The 25,000-nt window shown below is 40.7% G+C and overlaps 1 protein-coding gene across 1 annotated transcript in view; it reads right to left on the bottom strand.

Annotated features, from left to right (window-relative positions):
• LOC115159773 (septin-5) overlaps positions 1-25,000 on the bottom strand; it is a 35,632-nt gene that overhangs the window by 2,084 nt on the left and 8,548 nt on the right. The window contains exons 8-10 of the mRNA XM_029709815.1: positions 1,282-1,383; positions 955-1,051; positions 701-836 (exon numbers count right to left, since the gene is read on the bottom strand). Of these exons, the coding sequence (XP_029565675.1) occupies positions 701-836; positions 955-1,051; positions 1,282-1,383 (335 nt within the window). The remainder of the gene's footprint in view (positions 1-700; positions 837-954; positions 1,052-1,281; positions 1,384-25,000) is intronic.

Raw genomic sequence — 25,000 nt, forward strand, 5'->3', positions numbered from 1 at the left:
CAGACACAGGAAAACCTGGCTCCCTGTAGAGGAAAGGCTGTGCAGCCACTGCACAACAGCAGAACTTGAGACGGAGCTGCATTTCCTGACAAAATGTCAAAAATATAAAACAATTAGAGAGTGTCATTTCCCCAAATTTGAAACCCTTATTCAAGGTTTTAAAGACCTCTCTGATGAGGATAGGCTACCCGTCCTGTTGGGGGAGGACGCAGACAGCTGTGGGTTGGCAGCGCACTACATTGCTGCCTGCCATAAGATGAGGGACAGTGTCTGACAGACCAATAAACCTGCACATGTCCTCTACTGTATGCTTATTGTTATTGTTGAATGTATGGTTATTTTGACCCTTGGTTATTGTTGTTACTGTTGTCCCATTGACAATTTTGATTCTCATTTTTATTTATTTTTTATATTGTAAATATACAAAATAAGCTTTGGCAATATGTACATTGTTACGTCATGCCAATAAAGCGAATTGAATTGAATTGAATTGAAAAATTGAGAGACAGAGAGTGAGAGAGAGAAAGAGAGAGAGAGAGAGAGAGAGAGAAAGAGAGAGAGAGAGAGAGAGAGAGAGAGAGAGAGAGAGAGAGAGAGAGACAGAGAGAGACAGAGAGAGACAGAGAGAGAGAGAGAGAGAGAGAGAGTGAGAGAGAGAGAAAGAGAGTGAGAGAGAGAGAAAGAGAGAGAAAGCCTGTACCTGGTCATGGTGTGTATACAATGAGCCCTGTAGTTCTCATAGTGACAGTCACAGGTGATGTCCTTCAGGTCATGCATGTGGGTCCTGATCAGCATGGTCCTCAGCTTCACAAAGTCACAGTGAGACTGGTTCTCCACTGCAGACACACATACACATATGTTGTGTTAATACACACACACACACATTAATATGTGTATACACACACACTCACACATAAATGTTAACATACACACCCCCAACTCCCATGCACCTACCCTCTACGATGCCCCAGGGGTAGAGTCTCCCTCTGACTTTCTGACCTCTGGTCTCCACCACCATGTTACTGCCGATCACAGCAAACGGAGTGCTCTCCTAACACACACACACACCGGGTGTCAGCACGCATTTACCACACACACAATGACGGCAGCACAGATAGGCACGTGCACAAACACAAAAAAGTTATTCAGTTAAAAAATGTTGTGGAACTGCGATAATAATCATTTAGCTAATTAGCTTAAGAAACTTTCTTGGAAATTTTAGGGATGTGGATTAAAATAAAAGAAGTCAGTAAATGGTGTGATCATGTGTTTTAGTCTCACCTTGAGTTCTCTGTCCTTCTGTTTGGCCTCCTCATCCTCATCAGAGTCGCAGTCTGGGAACTGGTACACCTTTATGCCAAACGTATCTATCTCCTCACGGACCTACACACACGCGCGCACAAACGGTACTTGCACAGACACACACACGCGCACGCACACACACACACACAGACAAGGAGAGTTAAGGCTGGTTTATACTTCGTCTATAGAAATGTCTGTAGACAGTTGTCGCAGTGACATCATGAACATTATATTGTGTGTCCAATATCAAACTTGTCGTTATGAAAAACTACATACACAAAAACGACGGTCCAAAATAGCATAACTGGTGTATTTTAACACCAATAAACCCATCTGTTTAAAAATGAATTTAGTATATGTCAATCTAGTTAACCAGCAGTGGCGACCCAGTGTCACGTCCTGACCAGCAGAGGGATTAATTGTATTAGTTTTGGTCAGGACGTGGCAGAGGGTTTGTGTTTGTATGTATTTCTACGTTCTGTCTAGTTTAGTTTTTCTATGTTTAGGATTGGGTGTTGGACTCTCAATTGGAGGCAGGTGTTTCTAGTTGCCTCTGATTGAGAGTCCGTTATATAGGCGTGTGTTTGGTTTGGTATTTTGTGGGTAGTTGCATTTCGCACTGCTGTTGTAAGTATAGCCTGTGAAACTGGCAGTCTGTCGTTCTTTGTTTTCTTGTTTTTCTCGTGTTCACATTTATTTAATAAATATATATGTTGAACATGCAACCCGCTGCGCCTTGGTCCTCTCTACATAACGACAGCCCTTACACCCAGAATTTAGGGGCAAGGTGAGCCCCGCAGAATCTGCAGGGAGAGCTAGGCAGTTCAAGCCCCCCTAGGTGCTGACATAGATTTACATTAAAAGTGCACATCCAAGAAGGCTCAAGGTCATTGGACACAGATAAAATTATGTCAAATCACGTTATATCTACCGTAGCTTTGATTGGACTGATCATGTTACTTTCAAAATCTTAATTAGCAAGCTAGACGAGCAGTCATCATCATGAATCACGTCGACAATCTACTGGCAAATATTTTTCAAACCGTATCATATGAAGATAAATTATAGATAAAAAGGTCTCGGTGCTCATCGGCCATTGGACATAAACATTACACAACATCAGAAATCGCAAATTCAACAATGAGTGGTTTGGAAGGAATCAGTGGCTAACTACAAGCGTTGCAAAGCAATCACTATTTCACTTCCTCTGCCTGCTATTCAGTGGAGAGGGTATGTGGTCCAAGGATTTAAAACATCTGTCTGAAATTGTCTCTTTTCTAAGCTTAAAATGATAATCATTCACTCGCAACACCATGGGCCAGAAAAGGGTGAATACATTGGCCATGCTGTCAATCCAGCATGACTTCTGCCACATTCAAAACAACTGGAAACTGGGGAATCTCAGACTTCAGTGAGTTCAGGAGAACTGGGAACTCGGATAAAACTAGCTCCTACTGGGAAAATACGTTTTGAACGGTCATAAAACTCGGAATTCCAACCCGGGAAGTCAGGCTTCTTTCTAGAGCTCCGACCTGAAGATCACTAACATCATGATTCAACCTTGTTTTTCTCTGAGTTCCCTGTTGTCTTGAAAGCACCTTTGATGACAAAATTTGCCCACAAGAAGGACCGTTTTTTCCGTTGTTGTGCTGTGCTCACTTGAACAGGCGCGAGCCTGTTCAAGTGAGCCCAGCACAACAACGGAAAAAATATCTTGTATGCTGCTGCATAAATTAGCTCATGTGCTTTTCTTCAAGAGGAGGGGATACTATATAATGTTGTTGGGTCTGTAACCATGAGGAGGGGATACTATATAATGTTGTTGGGTCTGTAACCATGAGGAGGGGATACTATATAATGTTGTTGGGTCTGTAACCATGAGGAGGGGATACTATATAATGTTGTTGGGTCTGTAACCATGAGGAGGGGATACAATATAATGTTGTTGGGTCTGTAACCATGAGGAGGGGATACTATATAATGTTGTTGGGTCTGTAACCATGAGGAGATACTATATAATGTTGTTGGGTCTGTAACCATGAGGAGGGGATACTATATAATGTTGTTGGGTCTGTAACCATGAGGAGGGGATACTATATAATGTTGTTGGTCTGTAACCATGAGGAGGGATACTATATAATGTTGTTGGGTCTGTAACCATGAGGAGGATACTATATAATGTTGTTGGGTCTGTAACCATGAGGAGGGATACTATATAATGTTGTTGGGTCTGTAACCATGAGGAGGGATACTATATAATGTTATTGGGTCTGTAACCATGAGGAGGGGATACTATATAATGTTGTTGGGTCTGTACCATGAGGAGGGATACTATATAATGTTGTTGGGTCTGTAACCATGAGGAAGGGATACTATATAATGTTGTTGGTCTGTAACCATGAGGAGGGGATACTATATAATGTTGTTGGGTCTGTAACCATGAGGAGGGGATACTATATAATGTTGTTGGGGTCTGTAACCATGAGGAGGGGATACTATATAATGTTGTTGGGTCTGTAACCATGAGGAGGGATACTATATAATGTTGTTGGGTCTGTAACCATGAGGAGGGATACTATATAATGTTGTTGGGTCTGTAACCATGAGGAGGGGATACTATATAATGTTGTTGGGTCTGTAACCATGAGGAGGGGATACTATATAATGTTGTTGGGTCTGTAACCATGAGGAGGGATACTATATAATGTTGTTGGGTCTGTAACCATGAGGAGGGATACTATATAATGTTGTTGGGTCTGTAACCATGAGGAGGGATACTATATAATGTTGTTGGGTCTGTAACCATGAGGAGGGATACTATATAATGTTGTTGGGTCTGTAACCATGAGGAGGGGATACTATATAATGTTGTTGGGTCTGTAACCATGAGGAGGGATACTATATAATGTTGTTGGGTCTGTAACCATGAGGAGGGATACTATATAATGTTGTTGGGTCTGTAACCATGAGGAGGGATACTATATAATGTTGTTGGGTCTGTAACCATGAGGAGGGATACTATATAATGTTGTTGGGTCTGTAACCATGAGGAGGGATACTATATAATGTTGTTGGGTCTGTAACCATGAGGAGGGATACTATATAATGTTGTTGGGTCTGTAACCATGAGGAGGGATACTATATAATGTTGTTGGGTCTGTAACCATGAGGAGGGATACTATATAATGTTGTTGGGTCTGTAACCATGAGGAGGGGATACTATATAATGTTGTTGGGTCTGTAACCATGAGGAGGGGATACTATATAATGTTGTTGGGTCTGTAACCATGAGGAGGGGATACTATATAATGTTGTTGGGTCTGTAACCATGAGGAGGGATACTATATAATGTTGTTGGGTCTGTAACCATGAGGAGGGGATACTATATAATGTTGTTGGGTCTGTAACCATGAGGAGGGGATACTATATAATGTTGTTGGGTCTGTAACCATGAGGAGGGGATACTATATAATGTTGTTGGGTCTGTAACCATGAGGAGGGGATACTATATAATGTTGTTGGGTCTGTAACCATGAGGAGGGATACTATATAATGTTGTTGGGTCTGTAACCATGAGGAGGGATACTATATAATGTTGTTGGGTCTGTAACCATGAGGAGGGGATACTATATAATGTTGTTGGGTCTGTAACCATGAGGAGGGATACTATATAATGTTGTTGGGTCTGTAACCATGAGGAGGGATACTATATAATGTTGTTGGGTCTGTAACCATGAGGAGGGATACTATATAATGTTGTTGGGTCTGTAACCATGAGGAGATACTATATAATGTTGTTGGATCTGTAACCATGAGGAAGGGATACTATATAATGTTGTTGGGTCTGTAACCATGAGGAGGGATACTATATAATGTTGTTGGGTCTGTAACCATGAGGAGGGATACTATATAATGTTGTTGGGTCTTTAACCATGAGGAGGGGATACTATATAATGTTGTTGGGTCTGTAACCATGAGGAGGGATACTATATAATGTTGTTGGGTCTTTAACCATGAGGAGGGATACTATATAATGTTGTTGGGTCTGTAACCATGAGGAGGGATACTTATATAATGTTGTTTGGGTCTGTAACCATGAGGAGGGGATACTATATAATGTTGTTGGGTCTGTAACCATGAGGAGGGATACTATATAATGTTGTTGGGTCTGTAACCATGAGGAGGGATACTATATAATGTTGTTGGGTCTGTAACCATGAGGAGGGATACTATATAATGTTGTTGGGTCTGTAACCATGAGGAGGGATACTATATAATGTTGTTGGGTCTGTAACCATGAGGAGGGGATACTATATAATGTTGTTGGGTCTGTAACCATGAGGAGGGATACTATATAATGTTGTTGGGTCTGTAACCATGAGGAGGGATACTATATAATGTTGTTGGGTCTGTAACCATGAGGAGGGATACTATATAATGTTGTTGGGTCTGTAACCATGAGGAGGGATACTATATAATGTTGTTGGGTCTGTAACCATGAGGAGGGATACTATATAATGTTGTTGGGTCTGTAACCATGAGGAGGGATACTATATAATGTTGTTGGGTCTGTAACCATGAGGAGGGATACTATATAATGTTGTTGGGTCTGTAACCATGAGGAGGGATACTATATAATGTTGTTGGGTCTGTAACCATGAGGAGGGATACTATATAATGTTGTTGGGTCTGTAACCATGAGGAGGGGATACTATATAATGTTGTTGGGTCTGTAACCATGAGGAGGGATACTATATAATGTTGTTGGGTCTGTAACCATGAGGAGGGATACTATATAATGTTGTTGGGTCTGTAACCATGAGGAGGGATACTATATAATGTTGTTGGGTCTGTAACCATGAGGAGGGATACTATATAATGTTGTTGGGTCTGTAACCATGAGGAGGGGATACTATATAATGTTGTTGGGTCTGTAACCATGAGGAGGGATACTATATAATGTTGTTGGGTCTGAAACCATGAGGAGGGATACTATATAATGTTGTTGGGTCTGTAACCATGAGGAGGGGATACTATATAATGTTGTTGGGTCTGTAACCATGAGGAGAGATACTATATAATGTTGTTGGGTCCTGTAACCATGAGGAGGGATACTATATAATGTTGTTGGGTCTGTAACCATGAGGAGGGATACTATATAATGTTGTTGGGTCTGTAACCATGAGGAGGGGATACTATATAATGTTGTTGGGTCTGTAACCATGAGGAGGGGATACTATATAATGTTGTTGGGTCTGTAACCATGAGGAGGGGATACTATATAATGTTGTTGGGTCTGTACCATGAGGAGGGATACTATATAATGTTGTTGGGTCTGTAACCATGAGGAGGGATACTATATAATGTTGTTGGGTCTGTAACCATGAGGAGGGGATACTATATAATGTTGTTGGGTCTGTAACCATGAGGAGGGATACTATATAATGTTGTTGGGTCTGTAACCATGAGGAGGGATACTATATAATGTTGTTGGGTCTGTAACCATGAGGAGGGGATACTATATAATGTTGTTGGGTCTGTAACCATGAGGAGGGGATACTATATAATGTTGTTGGGTCTGTAACCATGAGGAGGGATACTATATAATGTTGTTGGGTCTGTAACCATGAGGAGGGATACTATATAATGTTGTTGGGTCTGTAACCATGAGGAGGGGATACTATATAATGTTGTTGGGTCTGTAACCATGAGGAGGGATACTATATAATGTTGTTGGGTCTGTAACCATGAGGAGGGGATACTATATAATGTTGTTGGGTCTGTAACCATGAGGAGGGATACTATATAATGTTGTTGGGTCTGTAACCATGAGGAGGGGATACTATATAATGTTGTTGGGTCTGTAACCATGAGGAGGGATACTATATAATGTTGTTGGGTCTGTAACCATGAGGAGGGATACTATATAATGTTGTTGGTCTGTAACCATGAGGAGGGATACTATATAATGTTGTTGGGTCTGTAACCATGAGGAGGGGATACTATATAATGTTGTTGGGTCTGTAACCATGAGGAGGGGATACTATATAATGTTGTTGGGTCTGTAACCATGAGGAGGGGATACTATATAATGTTGTTGGGTCTGTAACCATGAGGAGGGATACTATATAATGTTGTTGGTCTGTAACCATGAGGAGGGATACTATATAATGTTGTTGGGTCTGTAACCATGAGGAGGGATACTATATAATGTTGTTGGGGTCTGTAACCATGAGGAGGGGATACTATATAATGTTGTTGGGTCTGTAACCATGAGGAGGGATACTATATAATGTTGTTGGGTCTGTAACCATGAGGAGGGATACTATATAATGTTGTTGGGTCTGTAACCATGAGGAGGGATACTATATAATGTTGTTGGGTCTGTAACCATGAGGAGGGATACTATATAATGTTGTTGGGTCTGTAACCATGAGGAGGGATACTATATAATGTTGTTGGGTCTGTAACCATGAGGAGGGATACTATATAATGTTGTTGTGTCTGTAACCATGAGGAGGGATACTATATAATGTTGTTGGGTCTGTAACCATGAGGAGGGATACTATATAATGTTGTTGGGTCTGTAACCATGAGGAGGGGATACTATATAATGTTGTTGGGTCTGTAACCATGAGGAGGGATACTATATAATGTTGTTGGGTCTGTAACCATGAGGAGGGATACATAGGCTATGAGGAAGGGATACTATATAATGTTGTTGGGTCTGTAACCATGAGGAGGGGATACTATATAATGTTGTTGGGTCTGTAACCATGAGGAGGGGATACTATATAATGTTGTTTGGGTCTGTAACCATGAGGAGGGGATACTATATAATGTTGTTTGGGTCTGTAACCATGAGGAGGGGATACTATATAATGTTGTTGGGTCTGTAACCATGAGGAGGGGATACTATATAATGTTGTTGGGTCTGTAACCATGAGGAGGGGATACTATATAATGTTGTTGGGTCCTGTAACCATGAGGAGGGGATACTATATAATGTTGTTGGGTCTGTAACCATGAGGAGGGATACTATATAATGTTGTTGGGTCTGTAACCATGAGGAGGGGATACTATATAATGTTGTTGGGTCTGTAACCATGAGGAGGGGATACTATATAATGTTGTTGGGTCTGTAACCATGAGGAGGGATACTATATAATGTTGTTGGGTCTGTAACCATGAGGAGGGATACTATATAATGTTGTTGGGTCTGTAACCATGAGGAGGGATACTATATAATGTTGTTGGGTCTGTAACCATGAGGAGGGATACTATATAATGTTGTTGGGTCTGTAACCATGAGGAGGGGATACTATATAATGTTGTTGGGTCTGTAACCATGAGGAGGGGATACTATATAATGTTGTTGGGTCTGTACCAATGAGGAGGGATACTATATAATGTGTTGGGTCTGTAACCAGGAGGGATACATATAATGTTGTTGTGTCTGTAACCATGAGGAGGGATACTATATAATGTTGTTGGGGTCTGTGACCATGAGGAGGGGATACTATATAATGTTGTTGGGTCTGTAACCATGAGGAGGGATACTATATAATGTTGTTGGGGTCTGTAACCATGAGGAGGGTATATATATAATGTGTGGTTGGGTCTGTAACCATGAGGAGGGATACTATATAATGTGTTGGGTCTGTAACCATGAGGAGGGATACTATTAATGTTGTTGGGTCTGTAACCATGAGGAGGGATACTATATATGTTGTTGGGTTCTGTAACCATGACGGGGGGGATACTATATAATGTTGTTGGGTCTGTAACCATGAGGAGGGATACTATATATAATGTTGTCGGGTCTGTAACCATGAGGAGGGATATAATACTATAATGTTTGTTGGGTCTGTAACCATGAGGAGGGATACTATATAAATGTTGTTGGGTCTGTAACCAATGAGATGTGATAACTATATATGTTGTTGGGTCCTGTAACCATGAGGAGGGATACTATATAATGTTGTTGGGTCTGTAACCATGAGGAGGGGAATACTATAATAATGTTGTTGGGTCTGTTAACCATGTAGGAGGGATACTATATAATGTTTGTGGGTCTGTTAACCATGAATGAGGGGATACTAGATAATTTGTTGGGTCTGTAACCATGGGAGGGATACTATATAATGTTGTTGGGGTCCTGTAAACCCAATGAGGAGGGATACTATATAAGGTTGTTGGGGTCCTGTGAACCAGGAGGAGGGATACTATATAATGTTGGTGGGTCTGTAACCATTGAGGAGGGATACTATATAATGTTGTTTGGGTCTGTAACCATGAGGAGGGGATACTATATAATGTTGTTGGGTCTGTAACCATGAGGAGGGGATACTATATAATGTTGTTGGGTCTGTAACCATGAGGAGGGGATACTATATAATGTTGTTGGGTCTGTAACCATGAGGAGGGATACTATATAATGTTGTTGGGTCTGTAACCATGAGGAGGGATACTATATAATGTTGTTGGGTCTGTAACCATGAGGAGGGATACTATATAATGTTGTTGGGTCTGTAACCATGAGGGAGGGATACTATATAATGTTGTTGGGGTCTGTAACCATGAGGAGGGATACTATATAATGTTGTTGGGTTCTGAACCATGAGGAGGGTACTAATGTTGTGGGTCTGTAACCATGAGGAGGGGATACTATATAATGTTGTTGGGTCTGTAACCATGAGGAGGGGATACTATATAATGTTGTTGGGTCTGTAACCATGAGGAGGGGATACTATATAATGTTGTTGGGTCTGTAACCATGAGGAGGGGATACTATATAATGTTGTTGGGTCTGTAACCATGAGGAGGGATACTATATAATGTTGTTGGGTCTGTAACCATGAGGAGGGATACTATATAATGTTGTTGGGTCTGTAACCATGAGGAGGGATACTATATAATGTTGTTGGGTCTGTAACCATGAGGAGGGGATACTATATAATGTTGTTGGGTCTGTACCATGAGGAGGGATACTATATAATGTTGTTGGGTCTGTAACCATGAGGAGGGGATACTATATAATGTTGTTGGGTCTTTAACCATGAGGAGGGGATACTATATAATGTTGTTGGGTCTGTAACCATGAGGAGGGATACTATATAATGTTGTTGGGTCTGTAACCATGAGGGGGGATACTATATAATGTTGTGGGTCTGTAACCATGAGGAGGGATACTATATAATGTTGTTGGGTCTGTAACCATGAGGAGGGATACTATATAATGTTGTTGGGTCTGTAACATGAGGAGGATACTATATAATGTTGTTGGGTCTGTAACCATGAGGAGTGATACTATATAATGTTGTTGGGTCTGTAACCATGAGGAGGGATACTATATAATGTTGTTGGGTCTGTAACCATGAGGAGGGATACTATATAATGTTGTTGGGTCTGTAACCATGAGGAGGGATACTATATAATGTTGTTGGTTCTGTAACCATGAGGAGGGATACTATTAATGTTGTTGGGTCTGTAACCATGAGGAAGGGAATACTATATACTGTTGTTGGGTCTGTAACCATGAGGAGGGGATACTATATAATGTTGTTGGGTCTGTAACCATGAGGAGGGGATACTATATAATGTTGTTGGGTCTGTAACCATGAGGAGGGATACTATATAATGTTGTGGGTCTGTAACCATGAGGAGGGATACTATATAATGTTGTTGGGTCTGTAACCATGAGGAGGGATACTATATAATGTTGTTGGGTCTGTAACCATGAGGAGGGGATACTATATAATGTTGTTGGGTCTGTAACCATGAGGAGGGGATACTATATAATGTTGTTGGGTCTGTAGCCATTAGGAGGGATACTATATAATGATGTTGGGTCTGTAACCATGAGGAGGGGATACTATATAATGTTGTTGGGTCTGTAACAATGAGGAAGGGATATTATATAATGTTGTTGGGTCTGTAACCATGAGGAGGGGATACTATATAATGTTGTTGGGTCTGTAACCATGAGGAGGGGATACTATATAATGTTGTTGGGTCTGTAACCATGAGGAGGGGATACTATATAATGTTGTTGGGTCTGTAACCATGAGGAGGGGATACTATATAAGGGTACCTAGAGGGATACTATATAATGTTGTTGGGTCTGTAACCATGAGGAGGGGATACTATATAATGTTGTTGGGTCTGTAACCATGAGGAGGGGATACTATATAATGTTGTGGGTCTGTAACCATGAGGAGGGATACTATATAATGTTGTTGGGTCTGTAACCATGAGGAGGGGGATACTATATAATGTTTGTTGGGTCTGTAACCATGAGGAGGGGATACTATATAATGTTGTTGGGTCTGTAACCATGAGGAGGGGATACTATATAATGTTGTTGGGTCTGTAACCATGAGGAGGGGATACTATATAATGTTGTTGGGTCTGTAACCATGAGGAGGGGATACTATATAATGTTGTTGGGTTCTGTAACCATGAGGAGGGATACTATATAATGTTGTTGGGTCTGTAACCATGAGGAGGGAGATACTATATAATGTTGTTGGGTCTGTAACCATGAGGAGGGGATACTATATAATGTTGTTGGGTCTGTAACCATGAGGAGGGGATACTATATAATGTTGTTGGGTCTGTAACCATGAGGAGGGATACTATATAATGTTGTTGGGTCTGTAACCATGAGGAGGGGATACTATATAATGTTGTTGGGGTCTGTAACCATGAGGAGGGATACTATATAATGTTGTTGGGTCTGTAACCATGAGGAGGGGATACTATATATGTTGTTGGGTCTGTAACCATGAGGAGGGATACTATATAATGTTGTTGGGTCTGTAACCATGAGGAGGGGATACTATATAATGTTGTTGGGTCTGTAACCATGAGGAGGGATACTATATAATGTTGTTGGGTCTGTAACCATGAGGAGGGATACTATATAATGTTGTTGGGTCTGTAACCATGAGCGGGATACTATATAAATGTTGGTTGGGGGTCCTGTACCAGATGAGGAGGGGATACTATATAATGTTGTGGGTCGTAACCATGAGGAGGGGGTACTATCTAAGGTTGTTTGGGTCTGTAACCATGAGAGGGGATACTATATAATGTTGTTGGGTCTGTAACCATGAGGAGGGATACTATATAATGTGTTGGGTCTTTAACCATGACGAGGGGATACTATATAATGTTGTTGGGGGTCTGTAAACCATGAGGAGGGATACTATATAATGTTTGTTGGGTCTGTACCATGACGGAGGGGATACTATATAATGTTGTTGGGTCTGTAACCATGAGGAAGGGATACTATATAATGTTTGGTCGTAAACATGAGGAGGTGATACTATCTAATGTTGTTGGCTGTACATGAGGAGGGGATACTATATAATGTTGTTGGATCTGTAACCATGAGGAGGGGATACTATATAATGTTGTTGGGTGCTGTAACCATGAGGAGGGGTAATATATATCATGTTGTTGGGTCTGTAACCATGAGGAGGGATTTACTATATATGTTGTTGGATCTGTAACCATGAGGAGGGAGATACTCATAATGTTGTTGGGTCTGTAACCATGAGGAGGGATACTATATAATGTTGTTGGGTCTGTAACCATGAGGAGGGATACTATATAATGTTGTTGGGTCTGTAACCATGAGGCGGGATACTATATCATGTTGTTGGGTCTGTTGTAACCGATGAGGAGGGATGATACTATATAATGTTGTGGGTCTGTAACCATGAGGACGGGCTGCTATATAATGTTGTTGGGTCTGTAACCATGATGAGGGGGATACTATATAATGTTGGTTGGGTCTGTAACCATGAGGATGGATTACTATATAATGTTGTTGGGTCTGTAACCATGAGGAGGGATACTATATAATGTTGTTGGGTCTGTAACCAAGAGGAGGGGATACATATAATGTTTGTTGGGTCTGTAACAATGAGGAATGGATACTATTATAATGTTGTTGGGTGTGTAACCATGAGGAGGGGATACTATATAATGTTGTTGGGTCTGTAACCATGAGGAGGGATCCTATATAATGTTGTTGGGTCTGTAACCATGAGGAGGGATACTATATAATGTTGTTGGGTCTGTAACCATGAGGAGGATACTATATAATGTTGTGGGTCTGTAACATGAGGAAGGGATACTATATAATGTTGTTGGGTCTGTAACCATGAGGAAGGGGATACTATATAATGTTGTTTGGGTCTGTACCATGAGGAGGGGATACTATATAATGTTTGTTGGGTCTTAACCATGAGGAGGGATACTATAATAATGTGTTGGGTCTGTAACCATGAGGAGGGATACTATATAATGTTGTTGGGTCTGTAACCATGAGGAGGGATACTATATAATGTTGTTGGGTCTGTAACCATGAGGAGGGGATACGATATAATGTTGTTGGGTCTGTAACCATGGGAGGGATACTATATAATGTTGTTGGGTCTGTAACCATAGAGAGGGGATACTATATAATGTTGTTGGGGGTCTGTAACCATGAGGAGGGGATACTATAAATGTTGTTGGGTCTGTAACCATGAGATGGGATACTATATAATGTTGTTGGGTCTGTAAACCATGAGGAGGATACTAATAATGTTGTTGGGTCTGTAACCATGAGGAGGGATACTATATAATGTTGTTGGGTCTGTAACCATGTAGAGGGGATACTATATAATGTTGTTGGGTCTGTAACCATGAGGAGGGATACTATATAATGTTGTTGGGTCTGTAACCATGAGGAGGGATACTATATAATGTTGTTGGGTCTGTAACCATGAGGAGGGATCTATATAATGTTGTTGGGTCTGTAACCATGAGGAGGGATACTATATAATGTTGTTGGGTCTGTAACCATGAGGAGGAGACTATATAATGTTGTTGGGTCTGTAACCATGAGGAGGGATACTATATAATGTTGTTGCGGTCTGTAACGAGGAGGATACTATATAATGTTGTTGGGTCTGTAACCATGAGGAGGGATACTATTAAGTTTGTTGGGTCTGTAACATGAGGAAGGGGATACTATATAATGTTGTTGGGTCTGTACCATGAGAGGGGATACTATATAATGTTGTTGGGTCGGTAACATGAGGAGGGATACCTATATAATGTTGTTGGGTCTGTAACCATGAAGGAGGGATACTATATATGTGTTGGGTCTGTAACCATGAGGAGGGATACTATATAATGTTGTTGGGTCTTAACCATGAGGAGGGATGCCTATATAATGTTGTTGGGTCTGTAACCATGAGGAGGGGATACTATATAATGTTGTTGGGTCTGTAACCATGAGGAGGGGATACTATATAATGTTGTTGGTCTGTACCATGAGGAGGGGATACTATATAATGTTGTTGGGTTCTGTAACCATGAGGAGGGGATACTATATAATGTTGTTGGGTCTGTAACCAGAGGAGGGATACTATATAATTAGGTTGTTTGGGTCTGTAACCAGAGGAGGGGAACTATATAATGTTGTTGGGTCTGTAACCATGAGGAGGGAGTACTTATATAATGTTGTTGGGTCTGTAACACCTGAGGAGGGATAGACTTACTATAATGTTGTTGGGTCTGTAACCATGAGGAGGGGATACTATATAATGTTGTTGGGTCTGTAACCATGAGGAGGGAGAGGGGGCTACTATATAATGTTGTTGGGTCTGTAACCCTGAGGAGGGGAGATGGATACTATATATGTTGTGGGTCTGTAACCATTGAGGAGGGGATTACTATATAATTGGTGTTGGGTCTGTACCATTGAGGAGGGATACTATATAATGTGTTGGGTCTGTAACCATGCGGAGCGGATTACTATATAATGTTGTTGGGTCTGTGAACCATTGAGGAGGGCATACTATATAATGTTGTTTGGGTGCTGTTAACCATTGTAGGAGGGGATACTATATAATGTTGTTGGGTCTTGTACCATGTAGAGGGGATACTAATATAATGTGTTGTGTCTGTAACCATGAGGAGGGATACTATACTAATGTTGTTGGGTCTGTAACCATGAGGAGGGATTACTATTTAATGTTGTTGGGTCTGTAACCATGAGGAGGGATACTATATAATGTTGTGGGTCTGTAACCATGAGGAGGGATACTATATAATGTTGTTTGGGTCTGTAACCATGAGGAGGGATACTATATAATGTTGTTGGGTCTGTAACCATGAGGAGGGATACTATATAATGTTGTTGGGTCTGTAACCATGAGGAAGGGATACTATATAATGTTGTTGGGTCTGTAACCATGAGGAGGGGATACTATATAATGTTGTTGGGTCTGTAACCATGAGGAGGGGATACTATATAATGTTGTTGGGTCTGTAACCATGAGGAGGGATACTATATAATGTTGTTGGGTCTGTAACCATGAAGAGGGATACTATATAATGTTGTTGGGTCTGTAACCATGAGCAGGGGATACTATATAATGTTGTTGGGTCTGTAACCATGAGGAGGGATACTATATAATGTTGTTGGGTCTGTAACCATGTGGAGGGGATACAATATAATGTTGTTGGGTCTGTAACCATGAAGAGGGATACTATATAATGTTGTTGGGTCTGTAACCATGAGGAGGGATACTATATAATGTTGTTGGGTCTGTAACCATGAGGAGATACTATATAATGTTGTTGGGTCTGTAACATGTAGAGGGGAGATACTATATAATGTGTTGGGTCTGTAACCATGAGGAGGGATACTATATAATGTTGTTGGGTCTGTAACCATGAGGAGGGATACTATATAATGTTGTTGGGTCTGTAACCATGAGGAGAAACTATATAATGTTGTTGGGTCTGTAACCATGTAGAGGGGATACTATATAATGTTGTTGGGTCTGTAACCATGAGGAGGGATACTATATAATGTTGTTGGGTCTGTAACCATGAGGAGGGGATACTATACAATGTTGTTGGGTCTGTAACCATGAGGAGGGATACTATATAATGTTGTTGGGTCTGTAACCATGAGGAGGGATACTATATAATGTTGTTGGGTCTGTACCATGAGGAGGGATACATATAAATGTTGTTGGTCTGTAACCATGAGGAGGGATACTATATAATGTTGTTGGGTCTGTAACCATGAGGAGGGATACTATATAATGTTGTTGGGTCTGTAACCATGAGGAGGGATACTATATAATGTTGTTGGGTCTGTAACCATGAGGAAGGGATACTATATAATGTTGTTGGGTCTGTACCATGAGGAGGGGATACTATATACTGTTGTTGGGTCTGGTAACCATGAGGAGGGGATACTATATAATGTTGTTGGGGTCTGTAACCATGAGGAGGGATACTATATAATGTTGTTGGGTCTGTAACCATGAAGAGGGATACTATATAATGTTGTTGGGTCTGTAACCATGAGCAGGGGATACTATATAATGTTGTTGGGTCTGTAACCATGAGGAGGGATACTATATAATGTTGTTGGGTCTGTAACCATGTGGAGGGGATACAATATAATGTTGTTGGGTCTGTAACCATGAAGAGGGGATACATATAATGTTGTTGGGTCTGTAACCATGAGAGGGATACTATATAATGTTGTTGGGTCTGTAACCATGAGGAGGGATACTATATAATGTTGTTGGGTCTGTAACCATGAGGAGGGATACTAATAATGTTGTTGGGTCTGTAACCATGAGGAGGGATACTATATAATGTTGTTGGGTCTGTAACCATGAGGGGATACTATATAAGTTGTTGGGTCTGTAACCATGAGGAGGGGATACTATATAATGTTGTTGGGTCTGTAACCATGAGAGGGATACTATATAATGTTGTTGGGGTCTGTAACCATGAGAGGGATACTATATAATGTTGTTGGGTCTGTAACCATGAGGGGGATACTATATAATGTTGTTGGGTCTGTAACCATGAGAGGGATACTATATAATGTTGTTGGGTCTGTAACCATGAGGAGGGATACTATATAATGTTGTTGGGTCTGTAACCATGAGGAGGGATACTATATAATGTTGTTGGGTCTGTAACCATGAGGAAGGGATTACATAATAATGTGTGGGTCTGTAACCATGAGGAGGGATACTATATAATGTTGTTGGGTCTGTAACCATGAGGAGGGATACTATATAATGTTGTTGGGTCTGTAACCCTGAGGAGGGATACTATATAATGTTGTTGGGTCTGTAACCCTGAGGAGGGATACTATATAATGTTGTTGGGTCTGTCACCATGAGGAGGGATACTATATATAATGTTGTTGGTCTGTAAACCATGAGGAAGGGATACTAGATAATGTTGTTGGGGTCTGTAACCATGAGGAGGGGATACCTATATAATGTTGTTGGGTCTGTAACCATGAGGAGGGGATACTATATAAGGTTGTTGGGTCTGTAACCATGAGGAGGGATACTATATAATGTTGTTGGGTCTGTAACCATGAGAGGGATACTATATAATGTTGTTGGGTCTGTAACCATGAGGAGGGGATACTATATAATGTTGTGGGTCTGTAACCATGAGGAGGGTACTATATACATTGTTGTTGGGTCTGTAACCATGAAGAGGGATGGATATAACTTGGGTTGTAAATTGGGAGGGTACTATAATGTTTTGGGTCTGTAACCATGAGGAGGGGATACTATATAATGTTGTTGGGTCTTGTAACCATGAGGAGGGGATACTATATAATGTTGTTGGGTGGTGTAACCATGAGGAGGGGATACTATATAATGTTGTTGGGTCTGTAACCATGAGGAGGGATACTATATAATGTTGTTGGGTCTGTAACCATGAGGGGGATACTATATAATGTTGTTGGGTCTGTAACCATGAGGAGGGATACTATATAATGTTGTTGGGTCTGTAACCATGAGGAGGGGATACTATATAATGTTGTTGGGTCTGTAACCATGAGGAGGATCTATATAATGTTGTTGGGTCTGTAACCATGAGGAGGGATACTATATAATGTTGTTGGGTCTGTAACCATGAGGAGGGGATATATAATGTTGTTGGGTCTGTAACCATGAGGAGGGATACTATATAATGTTGTTGGGTCTGTAACCTTGAGGAGGGGATACTATATAATGTTGTTGGGTCTGTAACCATGAGGAGGGATACTATATAATGTTGTTGGGTCTGTAACCATGAGGAGGGGATACTATATAATGTTGTTGGGTCTGTGTAACCATGAGGAGGGATACTATATAATGTTGTTGGGTCTGTAACCATGTAGAGGGGATACTATATAATGTTGTTGGGTCTGTAACCATGAGGAGGGATACTATATAATGTTGTTGGGTCTGTAACCATGAGGAGGGATACTATATAATGTTGTTGGGTCTGTAACCATGAGGAGGGATACTATATTATGTTGTTGGGTCTGTAACCATGAGGAGGGATACTATATAATGTTGTTGGGTCTGTAACCATGAGGAGGGATACTATATAATGTGTTGGGTCTGTAACCATGAGGAGGGATACTATATAATGTTGTTGGGTCTGTAACCATGAGGAAGGGATACTATATAATGTTGTTGGGTCTGTAACCATGAGGAGGGGATACTATATAATGTTGTTGGGTCTGTAACCATGAGGAGGGGATACTATATAATGTTGTTGGGTCTGTAACCATGAGGAGGGATACTATATAATGTTGTTGGGTCTGTAACCATGAAGAGGGATACTATATAATGTTGTTGGGTCTGTAACCATGAGGAGGGGATACTATATAATGTTGTTGGGTCTGTAACCATGAGGAGGGATACTATATAATGTTGTTGGGTCTGTAACCATGTGGAGGGGATACAATATAATGTTGTTGGGTCTGTAACCATGAAGAGGGATACTATATAATGTTGTGGGTCTGTAACCATGAGGAGGGATACTATATAATGTTGTTGGGTCTGTAACCATGAGGAGATACTATATAATGTTGTTGGGTCTGTAACCATGTAGAGGGGATACTATATAATGTTGTTGGGTCTGTAACCATGAGGAGGGATACTATATAATGTTGTTGGGTCTGTAACCATGAGGAGGGATACTATATAATGTTGTTGGGTCTGTAACCATGAGGAGATACTATATAATGTTGTTGGGTCTGTAACCATGTAGAGGGGATACTATATAATGTTGTTGGGTCTGTAACCATGAGGAGGGATACTATATAATGTTGTTGGGTCTGTAACCATGAGGAGGGGATACTATACAATGTTGTTGGGTCTGTAACCATGAGGAGGGATACTATATAATGTTGTTGGGTCTGTAACCATGAGGAGGGATACTATATAATGTTGTTGGGTCTGTAACCATGAGGAGGGATACTATATAATGTTGTTGGGTCTGTAACCATGAGGAGGGATACTATATAATGTTGTTGGGTCTGTAACCATGAGGAGGGATACTATATAATGTTGTTGGGTCTGTAACCATGAGGAGGGATACTATATAATGTTGTTGGGTCTGTAACCATGAGGAGGGATACTATATAATGTTGTTGGGTCTGTAACCATGAGGAGGGGATACTATATAATGTTGTTGGGTCTGTAACCATGAGGAGGGGATACTATATAATGTTGTTGGGTCTGTAACCATGAGGAGGGATACTATATAATGTTGTTGGGTCTGTAACCATGAAGAGGGATACTATATAATGTTGTTGGGTCTGTAACCATGAGCAGGGGATACTATATAATGTTGTTGGGTCTGTAACCATGAGGAGGGATACTATATAATGTTGTTGGGTCTGTAACCATGTGGAGGGGATACAATATAATGTTGTTGGGTCTGTAACCATGAAGAGGGATACTATATAATGTTGTTGGGTCTGTAACCATGAGGAGGGATACTATATAATGTTGTTGGGTCTGTAACCATGAGGAGATACTATATAATGTTGTTGGGTCTGTAACCATGTAGAGGGGATACTATATAATGTTGTTGGGTCTGTAACCATGAGGAGGGATACTATATAATGTTGTTGGGTCTGTAACCATGAGGAGGGATACTATATAATGTTGTTGGGTCTGTAACCATGAGGAGATACTATATAATGTTGTTGGGTCTGTAACCATGTAGAGGGGATACTATAAATGTTGTTGGGTCTGTAACCATGAGGAGGGATACTATATAATGTTGTTGGGTCTGTAACCATGAGGAGGGGATACTATACAATGTTGTTGGGTCTGTAACCATGAGAAGGGATACTATATAATGTTGTTGGGTCTGTAACCATGAGGAGGATACTATATAATGTTGTTGGGTCTGTAACCATGAGGAGGGATCCTATATAATGTTGTTGGGTCTGTAACCATGAGGAGGGATACTATATAATGTTGTTGGGTCTGTAACCATGAGGAGGGGATACTATATAATGTTGTTGGGTCTGTAACCATGAGGAGGGATACTATATAATGTTGTTGGGTCTGTAACCATGAGGAGGGATACTATATAATGTTGTTGGGTCTGTAACCATGAGGAGGGGATACTATATAATGTTGTTGGGTCTGTAACCATGAGGAGGGGATACTATATAATGTTGTTGGGTCTGTAACCATGAGGAGGGGATACTATATAATGTTGTTTGGTCTGTAACCATGAGGAGGGATACTATATAATGTTGTTGGGTCTGTAACCATGAGGAGGGATACTATATAATGTTGTTGGGTCTGTAACCATGAGGAGGGATACTATATAATGTTGTTGGTTCTGTAACCATGAGGAGGGGATACTATATAATGTTGTTGGGTCTGTAACCATGAGGAGGGATACTATATAATGTTGTTGGGTCTGTAACCATGAGGAGGGATACTATATAATGTTGTTGGGTCTGTAACCATGAGGAGGGATACTATATAATGTTGTTGGGTCTGTAACCATGAGGAGGGGATACTATATAATGTTGTTGGGTCTGTAACCATGAGGAGGGGATACTATATAATGTTGTTGGGTCTGTAACCATGAGGAGGGGATACTATATAATGTTGTTGGGTCTGTAACCATGAGGAGGGATACTATATAATGTTGTTGGGTCTGTAACCATGAGGGAAGGGATACTATAATGTTGTTGGGTCTGTAACCATGAGGAGGGATACTATATAATGTGTTGGGTCTGTAAACCATGAGGAGGGGATACTATATAATGTTGTTGGGTCTGTAACCATGAGGAGGGGATACTATATAATGTTGTTGGGTCTGTAACCATGAGGAAGGGATACTATATAATGTTGTTGGGTCTGTAACAATGAGGAGGATACTATATAATGTTGTTGGGTCTGTAACATGAGGAAGGGATACTATATAATGTTGTTGGGTCTGTAACCATGAGGAGGGGATACTATATAATGTTGTTGGGTTTGTAACCATGAGGAGGGATACTATATAATGTTGTTGGGTCTGTAACCATGAGGAGGGATACTATATAATGTTGTTGGGTCTGTAACCATGAGGAGGGGATACTATATAATGTTGTTGGGTCTGTAACCATGAGGAGGGATACTACATAATGTTGTTGGGTCTGTAACCATGAGGAAGGGATACTATATAATGTTGTTGGGTCTGTAACAATGAGGAGGGATACTATATAATGTTGTTGGGTCTGTAACCATGAGGAAGGGATACTATATAATGTTGTTGGGTCTGTAACCATGAGGAGGGGATACTATATAATGTTGTTGGGTCTGTAACCATGAGGAGGGATACTATATAATGTTGTTGGGTCTGTAACCATGAGGAGGGATACTATATAATGTTGTTGGGTCTGTAACCATGAGGAGGGGATACTATATAATGTTGTTGGGTCTGTAACCATGAGGAGGGATACTACATAATGTTGTTGGGTCTGTAACCATGAGGAAGGGATACTATATAATGTTGTTGGGTCTGTAACCATGAGGAGGGGATACTATATAATGTTGTTGGGTCTGTAACCATGAGGAGGGGATACTATATAATGTTGTTGGGTCTGTAACCATGAGGAAGGGATACTATATAATGTTGTTGGGTCTGTAACCATGAGGAGGGGATACTATATAATGTTGTTGGGTCTGTAACCATGAGGAGGGATACTATATAATGTTGTTGGGTCTGTAACCATGAGGAGGGATACTATATAATGTTGTTGGGTCTGTAACCATGAGGAGGGGATACTATATAATGTTGTTGGGTCTGTAACCATGAGGAGGGGATACTATATAATGTTGTTGGGTCTGTAACCATGAGGAAGGGATACTATATAATGTTGTTGGGTCTGTAACCATGAGGAGGGGATACTATATAATGTTGTTGGGTCTGTAACCATGAGGAGGGGATACTATATAATGTTGTTGGGTCTGTAACCATGAGGAGGGGATACTATATAATGTTGTTGGGTCTGTAACCATGAGGAAGGGATACTATATAATGTTGTTGGGTCTGTAACCATGAGGAGGGGATACTATATAATGTTGTTGGATCTGTAACCATGAGGAGGGATACTATATAATGTTGTTGGGTCTGTAACCATGAGGAGGGATACTATATAATGTTGTTGGGTCTGTAACCATGAGGAGGGGATACTATATAATGTTGTTGGGTCTGTAACCATGAGGAGGGGATACTATATAATGTTGTTGGGTCTGTAACCATGAGGAAGGGATACTATATAATGTTGTTGGGTCTGTAACCATGAGGAGGGGATACTATATAATGTTGTTGGGTCTGTAACCATGAGGAGGGGATACTATATAATGTTGTTGGGTCTGTAACCATGAGGAGGGGATACTATATAATGTTGTTGGGTCTGTAACCATGAGGAGGGATACTATATAATGTTGTTGGGTCTGTAACCATGAGGAGGGGATACTATATAATGTTGTTGGGTCTGTAACCATGAGGAGGGGATACTATATAATGTTGTTGGGTCTGTAACCTTGAGGAGGGGATACTATATAATGTTGTTGGGTCTGTAACCATAAGGAGGGGATACTATATAATGTTGTTGGGTATGTAACCATAAGGAGGGGATACTATATAATGTTGTCAACTGTGTGCGCAACTGGTTAACTGAAGTCAGGTGCAGGAGAGCAGAGATGAGTGAACAGGCACACTTTATTTGGCAGAAGGAAAACAGTCGGACGCAACTGCGTAACGACACTCCCACCAAAGGCAAAAGCGAATAGCGCACTCGTCACACAAATAATGTACAGCATACAATACCACGGGTTCCAAACAAGACCAGGCGAAAAACCAGCATGAAGCGTCACACATGACAAGTAACGAACAATTACACACACAGACATGGGGGGAACAGAGGATAATATACACGTAGAGTGATGAGGGAAGTAAAACAGGTGTGTGGAAAAACAAGACAAAACAAATGGAAAATGAAAAGTGGAGCGCCGCCCAAACAAGGAGAGGAGCCGACTTCGAGTCGTGACAGTTGTTTGGTCTGTAACCATGTTTTCCAGCGACAGTCTCTTCCCATTCAAATATTTCTTTTCAACAAGTTCAGTGATCGAACCATGTATTTCCAATTGATATTGCGAGGGTTGTTTTGTTTGTGCAATGCGCTTTCTGTGCGTCGGTATATTGTCTAAAAAAGTGGATCCTCCTGATTTCATTTACTTACTTTTCAGACCACATAGGCCTAATAAAATACTTCAAATAGTAGGCTAACCTCGTCGCTCTCTCTCTCTTCCTCTCTCTCTCTCTCTCTGTGGTGACATCAAGAAAAGTAAAATGAAGGCCTAAAAATCTTGCTGAATTTGTCAGGACTAACATCTATCTGAATTTCTGTCTTTGCCTATTTTGAAAGGGCTGAACGAACAGGCCTACCTTGTCGCAGCTCGTTTGCTTGCACTTTGTTATACTTACAGTTAAGTGTTAATGATATAAGAATAAACATTATACATTTACTGAACATAAATGTAATAATGTTTGTGTATGGTTCAAAAGTCAAAACTCATTGTGGCGTTTGTTATTATTGAAGGAGAATGCGGTTGTTATCGACTTACACAAATCCAAAAGGAGTCAGTAGAAACTACATTTGTTTAAGCAAGTCAACCATATCAGCTATGGTTTTAAAAAGTCAGCAAATGAGGCTGAATGAAGTTCGCTGCCAGACGAGGCTCCGCTGATAGCCAGGTGTAGCATTGGTAAGGATTAATACTTTGTGGGCACTGGTTGTCACCGTTACAGTGCAATTAATGTATTGTTTAGTGTTGTGTTGTGGCTTTGCTGGCATACATCTAAAAAAGCATGTTGATTTTTCCCCATCAAGATTTACATGCTAAAATCGCCACTGGAAACCAGGCAACTAAAAGCAACTTTCTAAACAATGTTTTGGTTTGTTTCTAGCTTGTTAGCTAGCTAATGTTAGCTGCCTAGCCAGTTCAAATAATGACCATATCATAGATGACAACATCTTAACTTAAGATAATTATTACAGGAAAATATTTACAAGTTAATGGCGAGCTAATGACAGTGTGATGGAATAAAAGCAACGCAATCTATCTGAGAATGTTAGAACTTGGGAACTGTCACATTGTTGGCTCAGTCAGGTAACCATGACCAGAACGTTTTTCATCTGTCTGCCACAAGGAAACCGACAGTCACAGCGACGGTCTACAGATATTCCATTTGAGTATAAATCAAATGTGGTTTGGACCAGCGACACTTGTCACATTCTAATTGTCTACAGACATGTCGATAGACCAAGTATAAACCAGCCTTT

Source organism: Salmo trutta, chromosome 23, assembly GCF_901001165.1.
Source record: "Salmo trutta chromosome 23, fSalTru1.1, whole genome shotgun sequence".
Lineage (NCBI taxonomy): Eukaryota > Metazoa > Chordata > Actinopteri > Salmoniformes > Salmonidae > Salmo > Salmo trutta.